This window comes from Phaseolus vulgaris, chromosome 8 (assembly GCF_051622355.1).
Source record: "Phaseolus vulgaris cultivar YP4 chromosome 8, ASM5162235v1, whole genome shotgun sequence".
NCBI lineage: Eukaryota > Viridiplantae > Streptophyta > Magnoliopsida > Fabales > Fabaceae > Phaseolus > Phaseolus vulgaris.
Genome location: NC_143505.1, coordinates 52,078,666 through 52,099,614, shown reverse-complemented (window position 1 = coordinate 52,099,614; position 20,949 = coordinate 52,078,666). Strand labels below are relative to the sequence as shown.

The window sequence follows — 20,949 nt, the reverse complement described above, 5'->3', positions numbered from 1 at the left end:
TGTGTAACAATCTCACTATTATTACTAAAATAAAACAAAACACACTTCTTGGCTATATATAAATAGGTAATTGTTAAGATCTACAACAAATGAAAGTGAGAATATAAGCATATTTACAATTCTTTCACGTAGAGATTTAAAAAAATATTACATATACATTTGTGTGTATTAAAGATAAAATATTTCTCTCTAAAACTGACTAAAACACTGTCAACATAATTACAAGAGAAGCATTAAAAATATTTCATATTAATTATCTCAAATAAACATTTAAACAATACACTTCCTCTCTCAATCTTCGAAAAATCAAATCAACATACATAATATATTATACTACTTAAGTTATAAACTAGGATAATAACACTTGGTATATCTATTTAATCTATTTCACAATCATATCCTTATAATATCAATTTCATTTGTTAATCATCATTTAAAATGTGACTTTTTATAATATTTAGTATCATCTTCCACTAGATGACAGAAAATCTCCATTACATTTCACCACTCAATACATTAATTTATATAATTTTGGATTATCATAAATATTTCATATCGAATCCACCAACTTAATGTACTTCACCAATTCAGTAGTACATCCCTATTAATTACTAGTTTTCACATAATACAACAAGCAATTCATCAAAATCAATCACATTCATCATATAACATTATTTAAACACAATAAATTAAAGAAATAATTTATATATCTTTTAAAGATAAATTTAAAAAATAAAATTTAAGTCTAAATTACGAAGAAATATTGAATGAGGTTGGGTCAAAATGGTCAATCCACAAGTTATTATGATTGCTTCAGAGATGTTTTTTTAATAGTGAAACACATATTTTTTTCAATTTAGTATTTATAGCAACTTCAACTTGATTTATAACATTTTTTTAAATAAAAGTTTTCATGTTAAACATCATTGATTATAGTCATTTTAAATTGGTATTGACAACATCTTTAATCAATCAAAGCATCTTTCAATTAGTCTCACCAAAGAATATATATATTAAAACAAAATCATTCTTCATTTCTTTGAAACATTTTATCTCTTTAAACTTAGAAAACCTCTAACTTCTCTATAGGTTCTAGAAGTGATTTACGTTCCTTTCTTTTTTAAAATACATTAGCTAGAATGTAGCAAAGTTTAAGACAAATTGACTTTATTACATTTTTGTTTTAAGTCTCCTATCTCTAGTTAATCTATCTCTAGCTAATGTTTATGTTTTCTTTTGCATGTGAATGATTAGTTCCTTGCATGTGGATCCAATCTTAAGAACATTTTTGCTAGTTTAGGTCCGTAGTAATGTGGTTGATTTTAGAATTTTTTTTTAAGTAAATTAAGACTTCTCTAACTTTTATCCAATTTTATGGGTGTTTTCTTGAAGAGTACAAAATTTGAAAGTAAGGAAAACTATTTTAATATAGTTAAACTTGTATTGATGAGTAAAACCCTAGGTTAGAAAAATGAAGATGTTGTTGTTGATTTTAGTTTAGACATAATTGTCTTTTATATAAATGATTGTGGAAATGTTTGCTTTTTTTTTTTATGTTGGATGTTTAGCTCCAATATAATTTAAAGATTGAATCAACTAGAAAAATAGGTACATTTTGAGTTAAAGTTTAAGAATGATTGTTTTAGTAAGAGTTTAGTAAGAGTTAGTTTTGGTTCAATTATATAAAAATTTTAAGTGATAATTTTCAGTATATCTCACTCAAGCAATAAGTTTGTCACTCAAGTGGTGACATCTAATGTTGATACAAAGTTTCATTGCACCCATGTCTACTTGGTGGTTCAAGTGCTCTTCAAAACTTAAATACTAAAGTGGTAGTTCGAGTAAGAGATAAGTAATAATATTCTCTCCTTTTCTTATATATAAAAGCTTTCATGTTAGGCATCACTTGCAACTTGACATATCAACTAGACTGGCACCTCAAGTAACAACAATCATATGCCATTACATGAAAAAATATTATTTAAAAAAGAAAAAAAGAAAGAAAATACAAAAAATATGGGGGGACTAAACCAAAACTCATATGTTAACAAAAACGATACATGGGTAGACTATACCTATTCATAAAAAATTCTAAGAACAAACTAGATGGAAGCCTATTATACCAATGAAATGATTCTCTATGGATAAATCTTAAATGCATACGCATTCCCTTCACGGAAAATATAAGTAATTTTAAACTTGATTTTCCCACAGTAATTAAGACAAATATTTCATCGATTATGAAGCATCCATGAAATGTTGGTCCTAGCAGTAAACGCAACACAAACCAAGACAGAATCACATTCAAGACAAACATTAGTAAGCCCCATCTTTTGAGCTTCCTCCACATCATGTATGACTCCATAAAACTCAACAACCATAGCAGTCTGAACTTCAAGAAGTACAGAGAAAACACCAATAAACTCCCTCATACTCCCACGTAAAATACTTCCACAAGTTGCAAGACTAGGATACCCCTTAGCAACTCCATCAGTGTTAATTTTAACCCAACCTAGTGAAGGAAACTCCCATCTAATAGGAAAAGGACGAAGAACTTTACCACGACGAGTATTAATACTAAAAAACTTAATCACGTTGAAATCCAACATGTCATTCTTCATTGAAGCTTTAGACGAATTTCCTACTAGACAAGTTAAATATTTAATTACCAAAATAGCCTTAGAAACCTCAATCTTATCCTGAAATCTAGCATAATTCCTCATACGCCATATTATCCAAATAGAAAAAGTTATCACAACAAGCTTAATCAAAGGACTACCATCACTCTTAATAAAAGAAAGAAGATCATTCTTATTAGAGAAATGAGAAGTAAGGAAAATCTGTTGAACCCAACTCCAAATATGCAAAACATTAGAACATTCAAAAAATAAATGTTGAATAGATTCCTCATGCTTTTCACAAAGCGTATACATAAAACATATATGCAAACTTTTATTTTGAATATGTTGGTCTGTAGGAAATCGCTCATGAAAAAATTTCCAGAGTACTAGAGTTTTGGAAGGCAGAATAGATGAAGACCAAATGAATTTACCCCAACCATAGGGAACTCCTGGTTCCAAGAAAAAAGTCTTAGTCGATTTAAGAGTGAAACAACCAGACTCATCTATAATCCAATTAGGAATATCATGTTCCTCCCTAACCATGATATGATTAAAAAAATGAGGCATCTACTATAAAGATAAGGGAATATTCTAGTCACAACCTGTCCAAAACTGAGAGATTGTATCCGGAATGCTAGCACCATTAGATAACCCTGCAATATTTGCTAAAGAAGTAGTAGAACACCATTTATCATTCCAGAAATTAATAAAAGAACATGTACCAACAGTTCAAGAAGTATAATCAAGTATAGTAGAATAAAATTGCTTAATTCCAGGCCAAAGAGATGAGGATCTATAAATCATTCTAAACTCGTATTTTGATTTAAGAACCCTGGCTTTCAAGAGCAAAGACCAAGGTTTGTTACTATAAGCAAAGTTCCAAGCAAGCTTAAGAAGATATGCATTATTTTCATGACGAAGATTAATAATCTTCAAACCTCCATTCTTAAGAGGAGAACAAATCGTATCTCAATACACGGTGACTATGCATTTTTTTTCAGAATATCACCAGTTCAAATAAAATTTCGACACCACTACTCAACTTGGTTAAGAAGTGAAATAGGTCATTTATACATATTAAAGCTATAAGCTAGAAATCCAGTAATCATCGTATTGACCAACTGAATTCGACCCATCATGCTAAGAGATTTACCTTTCCAAGATGTTAGCTTCAATTTGACTTTATCAACCAAAGGTTGAAGAAATCGACACTTTGGAGCACCAACAAAGATAGGCATTCCTAAATAATTGAAAGGCAAACAACCATGACTACAAGAAAGAATACTTTGAATTTTGGTGACAAATCTTGCAGAATTATCCATGGTGAAAAAACTACTTTTAGAGTTATTAAAATATTGACCAAAAAAATCACCATATGTTTTAAGAAAAATACTCAAATTTCCAAGAGACTTAATATCCCCCTACAGAAAAAAAAAATGTCATCAACATATAAAATATGAGAGGGAGTGAGATAACTTTGCGGACTAGTCATATGTAAAATTTTCTTATCATTCACAAGCTTAGAGATACCTCTACTAAGAACTTCCTCTGCAAGACAAAAAAGTAAAGGAGACAACTTTGTTTGACACCTCTATTGCAAGGAAAAAAACCCATCGAACTGCCATTTATTCTAATAAAAAGCATAGCTGAATGGAGAATTCTACTAATCCAACCGGCAAACGAGGGGTGAAAACCAAAGCATGTCAAAACTAATAATAAGAACTTCCAACTCAAAGAGTCAAAGGCTTTATGAAGATCAACTTTGTAAGCCACATTACCTCCTCTAACCTTTTTAAAAAGCATGTTAATAGCTTCAGAAGCAATACCAATGCAATCCTGAATCTGTCTACCTTGTACAAACGCATATTGATTAGGAGAAATGATTCTAGCAGCTACAAGTGCAAGCCTATCCGCCAATATCTTGAAAATAATCTTAAATTTGATATTAGCAACAACAATTGGCCTGTAATTTTTAATGGAGTCAGCATCCTGAATCTTAGGAATAAGAGATACCACATTACTGTTCATTCTAGGGAGAACCCAATTTTGTTTAAAAAATTATTGAACAACATTGCAAACATTTGTCCCAATAATGTCCCAACAAGAATGATAGAAAACACCACCAAAACCATAAGGATCAGAAGCACTATCACCATTAAGATTAAAAACAATAGTCTTGATTTTCAAAAAATCAGGACATTTAATCAACATCATATTCTCCTAAAAGGAAACTAGCTCAAGAATATAAGAACCAATAAAATCTTCCATATTACTTGTATCCGGAGCATTAGAAATAGAATCAACATAAATATTTTTATAAAAGTCCAAAATATGATCCTCAATGAGTTTAGGATCCTCGGTAACCTCATTATTAATCCGTAGAAAATGAATCCCACTAGAATTATTTCTCCTTTTGACCACAATATGGAAAAAGTAGTATTTCGATCTCCATCTTTGAACCATAACATCTTAGCCCTTTCTTTCCAAAACAAATATTGACAGTGAAAAGCATGATCAAGCTCCTCCTTAGCAATCTTTTCTTGACAGAGAAGCTCATCAATATCAGACAAACTAACAGTCTCTAAGTTTTGTTGAATACCAAGGAGGAGACCTTGCTGAAGAAAAAATGCATTGTGAACATTACCAAAAGAATTTTTATTCTAGTCTCGAAGCTCAATTTTCAACATTTTTAACTTATGTTGCAAAATAAACATAGGACAACCAACAACCTTATTAACCCAAGAATCATGAATAAGCTTTAGACATGAAGTGTCCTGAAGCCACATAAAAAAGAAACGAAAATTGTTAACCTTCCTCAAAGAATTACTAGCAAGACTAGCAAAAATAGGGGAATGATCAGAACAATTTTTAACAAGAACTTGATAAGTACAAAAATCTCATTCATCCAGACACACTCCATTACATAAAGCCCTATCCAGTGTTTTATGAATTTTATGCAACCTTCTTCTTCCATTACACGAAGTATAACAAGATTCAGTAAAAGGCATACAAGAAAGATCATTAGTATTAATCCAATCAAGGAATTGATTACAAGAAACCTGATTAGGAGCCACTCCCCTTTACAGTCATCCGCCGAGAGCACAACATTAAAATCTCCTCGAATACACCAAGGCCTTGTGAAGAAATTAATCCCTCCACAAAAACTGTTTAGCCAAGTATGTGTTAGTACCATAAACACCGACAAAGCTAAAACATTTATCATGCAAAAAGCAAGTTATATAAATAAATTGATCATTGACCAAGAAATTTTGGACAAGATTAAGAATCGACAAACACCAAAGCTTAGTAGTTTTATTAACAATTGGAGACGTAGCCACCAAATGCATATTAACATATTTGAAAAGGACGTCGAAAACATCAGTGTACAACATCATAGGTTCAACAAGAAAAATCAGGAGGGGTTTACGTAGTTTAAGTAAACTAATCAACATCTCCACAGTTTTGTGGTTTCCCAATCCTCTAACATTCCAGAAAAATAAAGAGACCTTCATTGTGACATTGTAGAAAGAACTGCCTTAGCAGTTTGTTTGGATTTACCAGTCCCCTTAAGTGGTCTCCCTGATTTTCTTTTAGTGCAAACTATTTGCTCCCTAGTATCACTAGCATCCTTCTCTATCTCATTAGGATCAGTCCAAAATTTTGAAACAACATTTGTAGTTTCCAAACCATCAAGAGAGGAAAAGTGATTTTGCAGGACCAACGATAGTGCTTTAACATCCCCAAGAGATTTAGCCTTCCGAGGGGAGGTATGTGGCGACGAAGATGGTACAGTCACAATAGTAGAGACCTCCACATGATGACCATCAATTGGAGTCTTAATTGGTGCTTTAGAATATGCAGGTGATTTAACCGGTAAGACGCAACGAGGTTGGTACATCCACAAGAGCATAAACCTTCACATGAAGATCATCAATAGAAGTCGTAACTAAAGTGACTATGAACCCTTGACTTGCATAACAACATGTGAATTCCTTGGCATCCCCGGTTTTAGGATGGGACCTATCATGATCCGAGACATCCTCTCCGTTTGAGTTTTGGTGGTTTAGGCGACCGATGATTACTCACAAAATAAAAGTAGTAACAATTCTCTCTTTTTTGAGAGTTTGTTTACTTTATCTCCCAATTAGACGCTTAAACGATAAGTTAAATCATTTAAGTGACTATTTTGATGTTTGAACTAGGAAAATGTCAAACCAATTTTTTTCTTATAAACAATATTACACAAATAAAGAAACCTTATGATATTCCAAAAATATTTTATTTATTCTAATATTTTTATTTAATTTTAATATGCTTATACTAATCTTTTAAATGGACTTACATGTAGGGAAATCTATTGGCTTATAAGAAAGACTATACTCTGACATCTACTAAAAAAAATAACTTGAGAACTCTTCTTAAATTACAGTTTTCTTTTACTACTACAGTACACACATTGTAGTTTTCTTTTACTATTACAATTCATACATAGTATTTTTTTTAATCAAAATTATTAATAAAATTTGTTATGACCAATTTAATAATTAATTAGAAACTAAAACTAATAACCGATTTAATGAGCAATTTTAGTGATCGACTGTGACTGAAAATTTGATCACTAAATTATATTAATCCCTTATAGTAACTAATTTTTTTAGTTACTAAATTTAATAATTTTTTTTATCATTTTTCTAATAATAGGGATTAGTTTTCAATTACTTAATTTTTGTTATTGAAAATTCCATTACTAAACTAGTTTATAATTTACATAAAGAAGACTTTGTCAATGATGACTGTATTTTTTTCATTATTTACCATTTTTGTTTTAATGAATGTTTGTTTCCTGATAATTTAATATTTTTATTATTTTATTCAATTTCAAGATTATTCAACTGATACCAGAAGAGAAATTGACAAAAAGGTCAACTTCATGTCTGTTATGGAGGAAGGCACTACGTACTAGGAGGAGATAAAATATGTATGCAAGTTTTTCTTTTAGGAAAAAAAATGTGATTCTCCTATATAACAAGAGATAAAAGAAAAGTGTAATTAATATAATCTTACGAAATTTTTATTATTAAATCTTATTTTCAAATTTTGTTTTATCAGTTTTTTAAGATATTCTTCTAACTTTTTCTTAAATACAAAAGTTATGTAAAATCTACACTTTTCTAATTTTTATTTATATTTTTTTATAATTAAAAAATGTAAAACATCATATTAAGATTGAAATATTTTTGCATTCTTAATCTTTTAGGTATTAAAATAATTTTTTTTAAGAGTTTTGTTTACGAGATTCAGATTTTAAATTTAGAATTTTAATTACAATTTTGCTTGAAAATGTTTTAAGATCCCTTCTCTAAAACCGTGTAGTTGAAACAATGGCTTTCCGTATCAGCTAATTTTATTTACTGTGCATTTATAAAATTTATTTTTCCCATTTATAAGGACATTATTTTCTCAAAAAGCCTCATACACACATATATATATATATATACAAAAATTATATTCAGAACTATTAATTAATTAATTTAAATTTAATAATTAATGCAAAATGACATATTTTTGGGAGATGAAATTCACTGTTCTGCCTTTTATGCAGAAAGTATTATACATAGATATGATTTTGCAGATCTTAATTTTACCCAAAACCATAGGAAAAAAATAATAATATGAAAGCCAGTTTTGTTGTGACTCTGCAAGGTAGAGTCTGTACCATCAGTCCACCAACCAGAATCAGTCCTATTTTTTGGAAAAGGAAATAAAAATGAAAGACACCAATCAATCAGAGAATTTGGTTTTTGGATCATAAAAATTGGCCAATTGAGACAGAGAACATAGGGAACCTGAGGTTAAGAAACAAACCTCTTTCTTATCTTTGTGCCTACAATTTTCAACATTTATCTAATAATCATCATCATCATCCTTCACCTTTAACTACTACTACTAACTTATCCTCACTCCATTTTCAAACATGATCTATTAAAATACACAACATTTGTATAAATATATTTATCTTAATAATTATTATTATGGATCTAATCTAATTAATGATACCAATAGTAATTAATAATTAGGAGTTGAAGAGAGAGAACGCTACGGCACTGTGTCTTTCTACGCAACCTTTCCTTCTCCAATGGCGTCTCTCTTCAAATGCCACCATACCCATCACCCGCTTCTTCGTCTCCTCTTCTCCTAATATGTGAGTGCTTCGCTTTTTCCCTCTCTGGAGTTTTCTGTTGCTACCCACATGATAAAGATTTGTTTTTTATTCCTAGATCCCCGTGTTCATGTTGCGGTGATGGTGTTTTGTTTTTTGGAAAATTAAGGTGTATTGTTTTGTTGTTGATTACTTGAAAACCCCGTGTGATCTGTGTATCCAATTGATTTTTCTTTCATGGGGCTGTGTATATCTGCATTGTAGTTGGAATTTGCTTGTTGATGACGTTGGCATGTTACTGTGCGGACATGCTTGCTGATTGTTGTTTTTGCATTATCAGAGTGATCCACGATTCCGGCTTTGCTTGGTTGATGCTGGTGGGGTTCGTTTTCTCTGGTGGTGAACACTAGGTGATGCTGTGCGGGTTAGATGGTTTGTTCTTTATCTCATGTGTTTGTGGAATTTTCTATTTGAAGAGAGAGAGAGAGAGAGAGGGAGGGCGAAGTGTGTTTGACAAGTAGTGGAATTTTCTTGGAAAGAATCCTTTTGTGGAAAAAATATGTTCTTGGGTAGAGGGGGTATTTGATTTGGAATTCAATTTTTTACTTAACGGTAGGATGGATTTGCAGAACAACATGCAGCCTGAATTGGGCAAGTTGGAACAAATTGTTTATCAATTTCTTCTGAAGTGCTTGCACATAATTTTGGACTCAAGGGTGCCTTTGTTACGCCCCCATGATAGAAGTGGTGACTTGTCCATGGGTTCTCGTGTGAGGAGGAGTGACAAGTGGTTTAACTTGGCATTAGGTGATAGGCCTTCTGCTCTGGATAACTTGAACTTCTGGCACAGGAATTTAATGGATCCAATGATAATTGACATTATACTAGTTCATGATGTGGCTGGTTCTTCTGTTGAGACAGTCATAGAGAGGTGGGTTGTTCAGTATGATTGTCCCCGTGTGGTGGCTCCTCAAACAGGTGACATTACTAGCTCTTACAAGAAGACATACCAGAAGTCAATAGTACTTTTCCGAGCTCTTTATTCTCAAATGAGGCTTCTCCCTGCGCAAAAGATATTTAGGCAGTTAAGCACATGTAGTCATAGTTGTAATTTTGATATTGTTTACAAGGTCTCTTCATTTAGTGATCCTTTCTCTAGGGCAGAAGGGGGAATGATGGAAGAACATAATTTCACTCCTATTGAGGCTCTTCCTGGTCGCCTTTGTGTATCTGTGACCTTCCGAACTGCACTATCTGAGTTCAGCCTTGAGTGTTCAGCTTCATTGCCAACCAAAATAATTACTGATTATGTTGGAAGCCCCAATACTGACCCTTTGAGGTCTTTCCCCGTCTCGGATAAGGGTGTTCGGCCCACTTCCTTTCCACTAAGAGGGATAGCACCACCATCTTCTTCACCACTTGATCGTCCTCACAGCTGGACTAGTGGCTTCCATAGAGCAGCTCCTTTTGTACTGAACCATCCTTATGTTGGCTCCCCACCAGTGTATCGAGGTTCTTCCAAGCCCTATGACTATCCATCCCCACCTATTGATAATTATGGCATCAGATTACCCAACCATCGAATACTGAATCAGCAAAGATCTACTAGTTATGATGAGTATCAACTTTCTCCTCCATTCTCATCTTCACCATCTCCATCGCCACCTACATACTTGTGTCCTATCAATCCAATGCAAACTCACATGCGCCCTGGAACTGCCCCTGTAACTATACCTCATTCAGTAATAGGCAAAAGCACTAGTAATCTTTCTTCTAATTTTTCAGATCCTAGTCGAAATTCTCTGCCTCCTTTATCTCCCAGAAGGAATGATGGTTCATCCCATGAGTCTCCATCTGGAATCAAGTCACTCAGGAAATTAGAAGCTTCAAGGACTGGTCAAAAGGTAACCCTGTTCCTTCATTTCTACTGTAGTTAAACTCAGATGTCTTTTATCTGTTTGATAAGCCTTGTATTTGCTGCATAGTTTGTCAGAGATAGCAAGGATGATTCAGGGAGGTTCTCAGGATTGTTATCCTCAAGTGGCTCACCACGCATTGGATTTTCAAGAACCTCAAGTAGATTATCATTTCAGGATGAGTTGGATGATGGCGACTTTTCGTGTCCTTTTGATGTTGATGATGTTGATGCACCAGATGTTCAATACAGGTACTTTGATAAACTTTGTCACTCACAACTAAATTCGTGGAGTGGGTATTTATAAGTGGACAATATGAACAGTGTTATACTTTTAGCAAAGCTCCTTCCTTCCTCAATGATAATTTCAGCTAAAAGCCTCCCTTAATCAATCCGTAATTTTTAAACCATTCTTGGTTGTTAAAGATTATAATTGATGTGTTATTTGTGCCACATTAGAAATTAGTTTAATCTGCTTACATGTACAGAATGGTAAAAGAAGTTCTGCATTTTCAGGACTGATATTTTTAAATGCCAACGAGGTTCTAGACATATGTATTTGATGGACAAAGACCCTGTTATTATTCCACGGAGTGCTAATGAATAAGAAAAAGACCAAGCATTATTTTGATATAATGGATTTGTTATGCGGAATTTCGTAGATATGTTTCCTAATCATTATTTCTGAGATTCTGATAGCTTTTATACTAAGATTTAATTAATTAATAGAGAAGTTCATATATGGGGGCATCATAGATTTATTTTGTATGTCCATGTTAATTTGAACAAATGGTCTATGTAGCCTATAAACTCCAATCCTTTGCATCAAGGAAAATTCAGAGACCAAAAGGACTTCATCGTTATAAAGAGCTTAATTCCTACAGTGGGATGGGATCCAGAAGAAAAAATAACTGAAGTTTCTAATCTTTTTGTTTATTTAGTGGAGGGATTTGAATATCCCTCCCTCCCAACTACTTTTACCACCAAGCAACCTTATATCTCCTGAAGTTTCTAATTGCCGGTCTAGTAGATTCCTCTGTTTTATGTAATCTGATTAAGCTTAGAAACATATATAATTACTTAAAACTCTTTTCTTTGCACACAAAGGTTTCTTTATATTACTGGATGGATATACCTTTTCTGCTTATTTGTCCATCCACTTCCATAAAAAAAAAAAGCTATTGCTTGTACTCCTGTGGATAAAGTTGGGATCTCCTGGTTTATTTTGAGAACAAGTAAGCGTGAGCTCTACTAATTGCTAAATATGAAACCATCTTTTTTAAAGAGCTTGACACAATCTTTTATGTGCTAGTTATTTCTTGACTTCCATCTGGTTGCCAGAACATGGCAGGTCATCATTTTTAAATACTAGGCAGTTTTACATGATTTTGTTAAAACTCGGGATTGCTCATTACCAAAAAAACTTGCGCTTGCTAAATGCTTGTCGAATCGTGGTTGCATTAACTTTTTTCATATATTAGTACCGGGGAGGTGACTCTCTGCATTGCTACCTTTGCCTGTGCTTGCTATGCAATAAAATTTATAATGATGGGTTCTGCTTTGGCAACTTATAGAGGGCTGGCATGCTATAGGAACATGTAGTTGCATGTGATTAATAATCCTGCTACTAACATGGTCCTAAAGTTCCATTTTTTTATATTATTGAGCCATCCTTTTGGCTTTTGGGAACGGATGATCACTTGTTGGATTATATTTAGCAGTGGTATGGTCATTTGGTTATTCTCTATTAGTATGGGCAAAAAGCCTTGCCAATTCTACTTAAGCCCTTGTTAGAAGTTTGGGGGGAATGCTGTATTACTATACGATTTCGATCAACTCTTCTAATGCTTCTTTAAATACTTATGATTTGTGTTTCAGCATCTGATTATGTTATTGCCCCCAACCTTTTTGTTCATTTTATGCATAAACAGTCAGAATGTGGATGGGAAGAGTGGTGCAGAGATGACTTCAACATCAATGCCAATTGGAAAAAAATCACAAGATGCTGCTGTTGGTGTTCTTGTGCACATGCTCAGGACAGCGCCTCCCTTGCGCCAAGATCCAAGCTGCTATTCATCCCATTCCCCAAAGGCCGAGTTTGATGGAGGAGTTGCCACTGCTTCTGGTTTCTTCATGCCACGAAAGACAGCAGATGCACTTGAAGAGCTCAGGGGTTACAGAGAGATGAGAGACCTTCTTCTTTCCAAGAGTGGCACTAGGATCCTGAACAAGCATAAAGCTTGAGCATGCTAAAATGTTGGGTTGATCATCAAGGTTATAAAATAGTTGAGGGAGTGATGCTGACTACGAGTGGTACTAATCAATTACAGTTATACACAACAACAAGCACTTCTTTTGGGAAGAGAAAGATCCAATGGATTTGTGTACATATCCTGACTGAATGTTGGTTGGCTAGAAACACCATTTTTATAATCACTAAAATTATGCTAATTTGCTCTCAGTCTTTATAGACATTGTAGTTATGAAATGAGGAACTTGCATGCCTATTGTATTTGGCAATGACAAAGACTGGAAAAAGAATGTTACTACTGTGTTTTGAAAGAAAAGGTTGCTGAATTTCTTTGTAAAGATGCATGCAGGCAAACACTGCTTTGAATGTATATTGACTTTTCTTTATCATTATATTGTTGCTAATCAGTTTTACTAATATTTGATTATATACGCTGATTAATATTTTGAAATTATCTTAGAACAAGTAAAGAAGTTTAATTTCTGTGTAGAGTAATCTCATCAAATAAGAAATCAAGGAAGATATTTTCAATTTAGTTATCACCAAAATGAACTGAAAAATAGAGATTAAAGATAGAGATTTCTTATGATCACACTTATTCTCTCTAAAACCAAACATGTCTATTAATCAATATTTACCCATCATTATACCCTTTTTGCCTTTGAATTTTCAACTTAAATCAGATGCTACCAGCAGGATCCATCTCTACGTGGCAAGATTTAAGCCACAAGTTTCATAGTAAATATCTCAAGATCATGTTTGGAAGCAAGACAAGGATGTTATTGGACAACGCCCTCACCATACGTCGTTTTGTGGCATCAAATCGTATTATTTTTTCATATGGATTTATTGTAAAAGATTGTCTTACACCATACGTTGTTCTGTGGCATCAAAATCTATTGTTTTCGTAAAGTGTTATTTTCAACAAATTGTCTTTTAGTAAACGTTTTGCACGTGGATAATTGCTATGTAAGACTTTAATAACAAGTCCACACATTCCATAGTGGGGTTTTCCCATTTCAAAAAAATAGTTTTAACATAAAATAAATATGTAATGGTAATTAATCTAATAATATTTTAAAAAATAAAAAAGAGTATATTTTAGGGATGAAACCATCTAAAAAAAATTACTCTCAAAATGAACTCTAATTAACATAGGAGTGAATTTGCTTGAATTAAATTATTTAATTGTGGGAGTTTACAATCCATTACCTTTCTTTGTTTCTACTATTGGATTTAAATAAAAAAAAATGTCATATATCTCCCTTTAATATTGCACTATTTATTATAATTGCTACATTGTTTTATCAAAATTGTTTTTTCTTCAAATACAGGAGATAGAATTAATTAAAAGGCCAAAATTAGAATTACATAAAACATTTTTTTCTACAAAATGAAAGCAAATTTAATAACTTATTTTACCAACCACTTTTATTTGTTTGAATTAGATGATTTAAAAAATATTATATTATTGTTTTTTTCTCGTCGGTTGACTCTGGTGACTAGCTCTAGCTCCATCTGTCTCTTCTGAAATTTAAGAATTATTCAGTTTCAATTTCAAAAGCAATGTACCTTTACCTAGGGTCTCAAGTCCATTTTATAGTTTATCTCTAGTAACAACTTTCTCTCATGAGAATCTAATCTCAACTAAAAGCATACGTAACATGAAAATATTTTGTTTATGGACACCTTCTCTCGAGGTGCTACAACATAAAGGAATTTTATCTCTAATGAGAGCATAAATAATAACAGAACAATCACCTGTCAGCAGGGCACCATCAACAACAGGGAGATATTTTGTCTTACCTAGGCACCCTCCTCATGGTGCAACGTTATCATTTACCATGCATGCAACTTAACCGCTATGTGCCATAGAACACACATACTTAGGTTAAAAGAAACATTTACTTGACCTAGCCACCACATGTACTATATGTACCGCTAGGTTCAAAAATACCCTTTACCAGTAACCTTATACTATACTAACGTATAAAAAAATTATTTTAATTATTTCATCAACAGGCTTATTGAAAAAACTGGGCACAACACATGATTCACTTTATTGGCCCAAGAGTAGAGGTCACCTACCTACATCAAGCACTTTTTTTCCAATACAATTTATAATTGGATGAGAGTATAAAGTTATTTTAAGTTTTCCTATAAAGATAATATTATTGATTTATTAATATATTTGAATTAAAAATTAAGAAAATATTTGAAAACAAAAAGAAGTTAGAAATTGGTAGATTAGGAAGACAAACAAATGTAGCTACCGCCTTTAACATTTGAAAGGAAGGGGCTTCCATTAACCTCACATCACCTCTTTCCTCGTTCGTTGTTCTTTCAATTTTGATGATTTCATGAACATGGATTCATCCACTTGCCCCTTCTGTCATTTATCTGTTCCTTCCTCTGAACTCCAATGGTCTCTCTCTCTCTCTCCCTCTGTCATTCTTTTATTTCCCCTTTGATGCATGACATCTTCAGTGACACTGCTTCATTTCAATTGCAGGCACGCCAACTCCCATTTCGACGACGACGAGGCCAATTATCATTCTCCTTCGGTACCCCTTTTTCCATCTCGTTCTCCCTCTTCACCTCACCGTCATTTTTGGTTTATCTGAGAAACTCAGAAAATAAAAATTGATTCTTTTTAAACCCTTTTTGAAAGTGGTTCGTTTTATGAATGGTGATGGTTCATTTTTTATGTGATTTTGTTTCCATTTTCTGCTGTATTAGATTGCAATTATTTATTATCTTTTGCCCCCCCACCCTTTTTTTATGAAATGCTACCCTTTTATTTAAACATAAGTTGTTATTAGCGAAAAATGTGTAGTGTAAACTACTTATATTTTATGGTGAATTTGATCTTCACATTTAAAAAAAATGTGAATTTAGTCTTTTCTCTCTAAAAAATCATCTTGTTTTTTGAAGTTGAGAAGGACCAAATTCATCAATACGAACGTACATATGGAGTCCAAAGTACATTTTTTATCTTTTTATTTTTAATGGAAAGTATACTTTTTGTTGAAGTAAGTTTTATTACTATCTTTTACATTTAAAGGAACCAAATTCTTTTACATATATGGTCTAAAGTGGACCACTTTTTCATCTTTTTGTCAAGACAAGAGTGACACATAATTTGTGTTGTTTCATATTCTTCAGGCTAGTGATTTGCATTTTGATGGTGGTGGAGAAGTGAGGGGTAGAGATGTGGTGTCGAAAATGGATGAAAATATCTCTTGCTTAGTTGATTGGCAAAGAAGGGGAGAGTTTCACAAGGTTGAAAGAGGTTTGATGGCCTTGTTGAGAGACTGTTTGGAGTCTGAGGCTGAAAATTCAAGAAGCATTTTGACATGTTATGTTGATCATTTCCAGAGCCTTGAGTTTCAGGATGTTGGATGGGGTTGTGGTTGGCGTAACATTCAAATGCTTAGCTCTCACTTAATGACACAAAGGCCAGAAGCAAAAGAAACTATGTTTGGCCTTTCAGGGTTTGTTCCTGACATCCCATCACTCCAGAGGTGGCTTGAGATTGCTTGGGAAAGGGGTTTTGATGCAGCTGGCGCTGATCAGTTTAACCATGCTGTCTATGGCTCAAAAAAATGGATTGGAGCTACTGAATGTGCTGCTCTTTTGCGTTCTTTTGGTCTCCGGGCTAGGGTAGTGGATTTTGGTCCTAAGGAATCTGAGAAACTCTATCTATCTGTCCCTGGTTCAAGTGTTGTAAAGGAGCCTGTGAAAAGTAATGATGGAAGGAAGAGGAAAGCACCAAATACTTATGGACCAATGGATAGATACGTGTCTCGTGGTGTTGCTCAAACAAGTTGCAGCCAAGATGCAAAGTCATGTCCTTCTCTTGTCCGGATTGGTGACACCGTGGATAAAGAAAGTAGTGGTAATAGAGAACTATACAGTACTGAGAAACTGAACGAGGGTCACCAAGTTCTTATGGACTTTGTGTGGAATTACTTCTCTCATAAAAACACAGTTCAATTTGATCATAAACATGTTCATATCAGTGAGAAAACGTAGGTGACTGCATTTTAGGTGCACATGTTCTGACCTTGCAGACAATCGTGTTTTCTTATGATGTTTTAAGTCTAGAAATCTTTTCTTGTATAGGCCACTGTACTTTCAGCACGATGGACATTCAAGAACAATAGTTGGAATTCAAGTCAAACATCAACGGTCTGGAATTCCACAATACAATCTCCTGGTTCTGGATCCCAGTCATGTAATATTTTTTCTTGCTAATCTCTATTTTCTGGTTATTTAGATGTATGCGAGTAATCTCTCTTATTGCATATCCTACAAGTGCTTCTTGATCAATTGAAACAGGTCAAACTACCAAGCTTACCGAATTTTAATTATAATATAACCGAAAAAAGTTTTGTTAACGCTGGACACAGTAAATAACACTATTCAACAATCCTTTATAATAATATTATAATATTTTAAATTAAAAATTAAAATGAAAATAGTTAAAATATTATTTTATTTGTATGCTAAGAGTGTGTTTTTAGTGTGTGCAGTGTCCAAGTATCAGGGTCCAATATAACCCTTACCGTAATATATGAACCTTTCAATTAGTTTTTCTGTTAATCGGTTGTATTCTTTGGATTAGCAAGTGAGGATATGCAATTTGAAGTAGGTTAAGATATGTTTTCTTCCTACACTTTTTTGTGTGTGCTTATTACGAGAAGTAATCTGGAATATACATGTTATGTAGTAATGATGGGATGACATCCATTCAAATGTTGACTTATCATTATAGAGAACGGGTGCACTAGAAAGATCTCTTACGGAGAAAGTTGGATGGCAGAAACTCTTAAAAAGAGGAGTGCACACACTAAAGAAACAACAATACCAGGTTTTTCTTTTTTTAACCACAATTTGTAATTAACCTGCAGCATTATGTGATGAGGCTAGATGATATTGTTTCTATTTCAGTTGTGTTATGTTGATCCTGGAATTGCCAGTGAGGAGGAGATGGAGAAACTCAAGACTATTGATAGTGTCTTCCTTGAATTTTAAAGAACCATACGAAGGACCTTGCTACATCAAGGTACCATCTATATTTCACATCATATGACTATTTTTATTGTCATTTTTTCTGATTGATTTTGTTATAATAAAGACGCTGGAGACGAAAAAACAGATTGTTGTTCCACATAGCCAAGCCCATCTCCACTTCGTTATAAATATTTTGTTGTTCTTGAGGTCTTGGGCACATACATCATAAACCTGATACGTATACTGCTGCTGTATTATTGAGTTGGGCAAGTAATGCCTATGGAAATTTTAATTATCAAATGGCACCTTTTGAAAATGTGAATCAAATTATTGAAAAAGAAATATCAAGCTTGCTTGCTATTAGGATTTTGTTAAAGTTGCCACCTTTATCAGGATTTTAATTCACCAAGTATATCTCCTTCATGGTCTCTTTCGATGCCTTTTTTATGTGCCCCTTTCCCTAAATGTCTTGGGCAAACTAGTGTAACAATGTTACCTGGTAAAATTTTGAACCACAGTCTTTTGATGAAATATTGGTTTAACATATATGCAGATGAAACACGTCAAATTTGGGTTTTAGACGGCTGCAATTGCAGTGAGATTCTAAACAGGTAGGGGAAAGAATTGAGGTTTCAATTGTATGCAGTTTTATTGAATTTACATTTAGGTGCAGAGATTTGAGACTTGCATCCTATACTTTTTACTACTAGAATGACTTCCGTGGCATTTTTTAGTCATATCTGGGTTGGTTCAGAAATGCAATCCATTTTCACAACATATACGATATAGGATGAGAAGGAAATTCTTATTTTCGTGAATGTGTCAAGATGAAATAACGCTTTAACTATGATTTAGTTATTCGAATCTTATGATTCACTGTTTGAATCTTAAAATTTGATTCTATTTGGTTACTTGTTGATTCTTATCATATGATAAATCTCTAATGACTTTGAATCCTACAATTCATACATGAATGGGTGCAATTTTGTATCATCGATACGAATCACGAGTCATTGATTAGATTGAAAAGTTTTAATTGTTAAATGCAAAGGAATTGAATAATCACTTATAAACTTATTTGATTATTCTATTATTTTTTATTTGTCACTCATTCAATGCATACACTTTGTTTAGTTGTTTCATTAATTTGTTTCCATTCTTTTAAAATAGGACCTTCACAAACTTAAATATAACTAATAATTTTGTTTTATGAGACGTATGGTTAGGTTTCTCTATCTATTTCTAGTTTAAAATTAATATATTGAGTTCTAAAGTTTACTATGCAATGCAAATTATGATTCATGATTCAAAAACAGCTGACTGTTCATGATTTAAATCTTGATTTGATAACCTTGACTATGACCAATAAGGATGAGATCATATTCTGTGCTTGAAGATGTGTCAGATGATAAGAAAATGAACTGAAGTTGCAAGAAGTTACTGCTTTGGCTTTTGTATCTGATATAACTTTATCCATGCAGTACTTGATTAAGCTCATCTGTCAATTGTTTAACAGCTGATAATACTTGTATTGTATCAACGTTTATGTTCACACTATTAACTAATTAAATCATTCAATTCATTGAAGTCTTTTTTTCCCTAGTAAAAGTTTATTATCTTTGCTTGATTCTGCATGACTCATTTCAGTTTCCCTGCTGTTACATTTCAGGAGCTTGAACATGCAATATTGCCAGGACCGGTTAATAATGGAACCAGAATTGAAGCCAATAAAGGAAGCAACTGTTTCTACAATCTACAAGCATCACCCTCTTGGCCATGGTCTTCACTATTTATTCTTGGAGCCTTAGTTGACTTTTTAATTGATATTGGCATAATGGTCCCTCTCTACCATAACTGCTTCTGCTTTCACACTCAAAATTCTGATGATAGCATATGTTGATTCATTTAGTTATTTTGGAAAATTTTAATAGAATGTTACTTTGGTGTATATAATTTTTCCCTTTTACTCAAAAAGTATAGGCTCTCGATCTGTGAGATTTTTCCTTTAGTTATTTTGTGATTTTTCAGGCTTTTATTCACGTCATTCACTTAGCCAGTACAAGTTTTCTGTTTGGAAACCAGATGGCAATGCTAATTTCTTCTCTGTTATGAACACTAATGATTAAGTTTGAAATCAAATATAGTTAGTACATGATGTTCGGCAGAAATCAATGTTATGTTATAGAATTAATAGTGCTCAATAATTGGAAATTGGACTGATCTGTATTAACTTGATCCATCTTTGCAGCTACTAATACTACTATTAATGTTCATTTTTTATTAGCAATGTGATAAAGAAAGTAAAGAAAGTAAGGGGCTACACATTAGAATGACATGGTTACTAAAACTAATTCCGGAATGAGAAACTATTCAAAGTAGGCTTAGGTTATGTTTAAACCAGTGTTAAGCAGTTATGGATTTTCTGACCACCGCTACAACAAGGCGGTGACTTGTAGCGGTGACTATGCAGTTTTCCTATGGCGGCGCCTTTGGCATCTTGGAATGTTAACAGAAAACGAAAATATTGGAAAAAGCAAAAAAAAAGACGGTAGCAGCGACACAAGGTGAGCTAGTGCGGTGGCAACGGTGGCGGTGCACGTTGTAACGATTGCGGAAAATGAAGAAAAAGGGACCGTGCGAAAAAGGGACCGTGCGGCGCATGAAGAAGATAGAAGACCCTAAACCTAATTTTGAAAAAATCCTTATTCCAACTGTGACTGATAAAATCCTAATTATTCAAATAAAATTTGAATGTGTTGAGGTTGCTAAACTTAATTAAGAGTTCAAAACCTATCGAAGATTAGGTTTTTTTTTTTTTTTTTTGTCTATTTTTGACCCATTTAAAATATTATACTTACTGTAATTCATAACACATTTTTTTTATCACTGCCACAACACCTTCCGTCATAACCCGTTATGGTTTTCATTATAACTTTATAAAAGATTTATGGGGTCTTCGATATGATCTGTTATCCGATATCGATAA

At 33.1% G+C, this 20,949-nt stretch overlaps 2 protein-coding genes across 10 annotated transcripts; both read left to right on the top strand.

The window, feature by feature from the left end:
- Positions 1-8,397: 8,397 nt before the first annotated feature.
- Positions 8,398-13,336, top strand: ATG13 (Autophagy-related protein 13). Of its 3 annotated transcripts, none has more exons than XM_068629293.1 (5): positions 8,398-8,823; positions 9,122-9,213; positions 9,411-10,685; positions 10,767-10,948; positions 12,628-13,336. In XM_068629293.1, exons 2-5 carry the CDS (start codon positions 9,211-9,213, stop codon positions 12,938-12,940), a joined length of 1,773 nt encoding a protein of 590 aa, XP_068485394.1. In that variant the 5' UTR covers positions 8,398-8,823; positions 9,122-9,210; the 3' UTR covers positions 12,941-13,336. The 3 variants fall into 3 exon arrangements, with proteins under 3 accessions (XP_068485394.1, XP_068485395.1, XP_068485393.1); XM_068629294.2 differs by having other exon boundaries at positions 8,807-8,823; positions 9,046-9,213; XM_068629292.2 differs by lacking the exons at positions 8,398-8,823; positions 9,122-9,213 and having other exon boundaries at positions 9,251-10,685.
- Positions 13,337-15,185: 1,849 nt separating this feature from the next.
- LOC137826230 (uncharacterized) lies at positions 15,186-19,971 on the top strand. 7 transcript variants are annotated; one of them, XR_011083437.2, is made up of 8 exons: positions 15,186-15,372; positions 15,460-15,511; positions 16,113-16,978; positions 17,055-17,184; positions 17,680-17,820; positions 17,901-18,015; positions 18,517-18,574; positions 19,633-19,971. XR_011083437.2 is itself a non-coding variant. In XM_068632120.2 (7 exons), exons 1-6 carry the CDS (start codon positions 15,308-15,310, stop codon positions 17,982-17,984), a joined length of 1,275 nt encoding a protein of 424 aa, XP_068488221.1. In that variant the 5' UTR covers positions 15,187-15,307; the 3' UTR covers positions 17,985-18,015; positions 19,633-19,971. The 7 variants fall into 7 exon arrangements, 2 of the variants coding, with proteins under 2 accessions (XP_068488221.1, XP_068488219.1); XR_011083438.2 differs by having other exon boundaries at positions 15,187-15,372; positions 17,073-17,184; XR_011083435.2 differs by having other exon boundaries at positions 15,187-15,372; positions 17,725-17,820.
- The last annotated feature ends 978 nt before the right edge of the window (positions 19,972-20,949 follow it).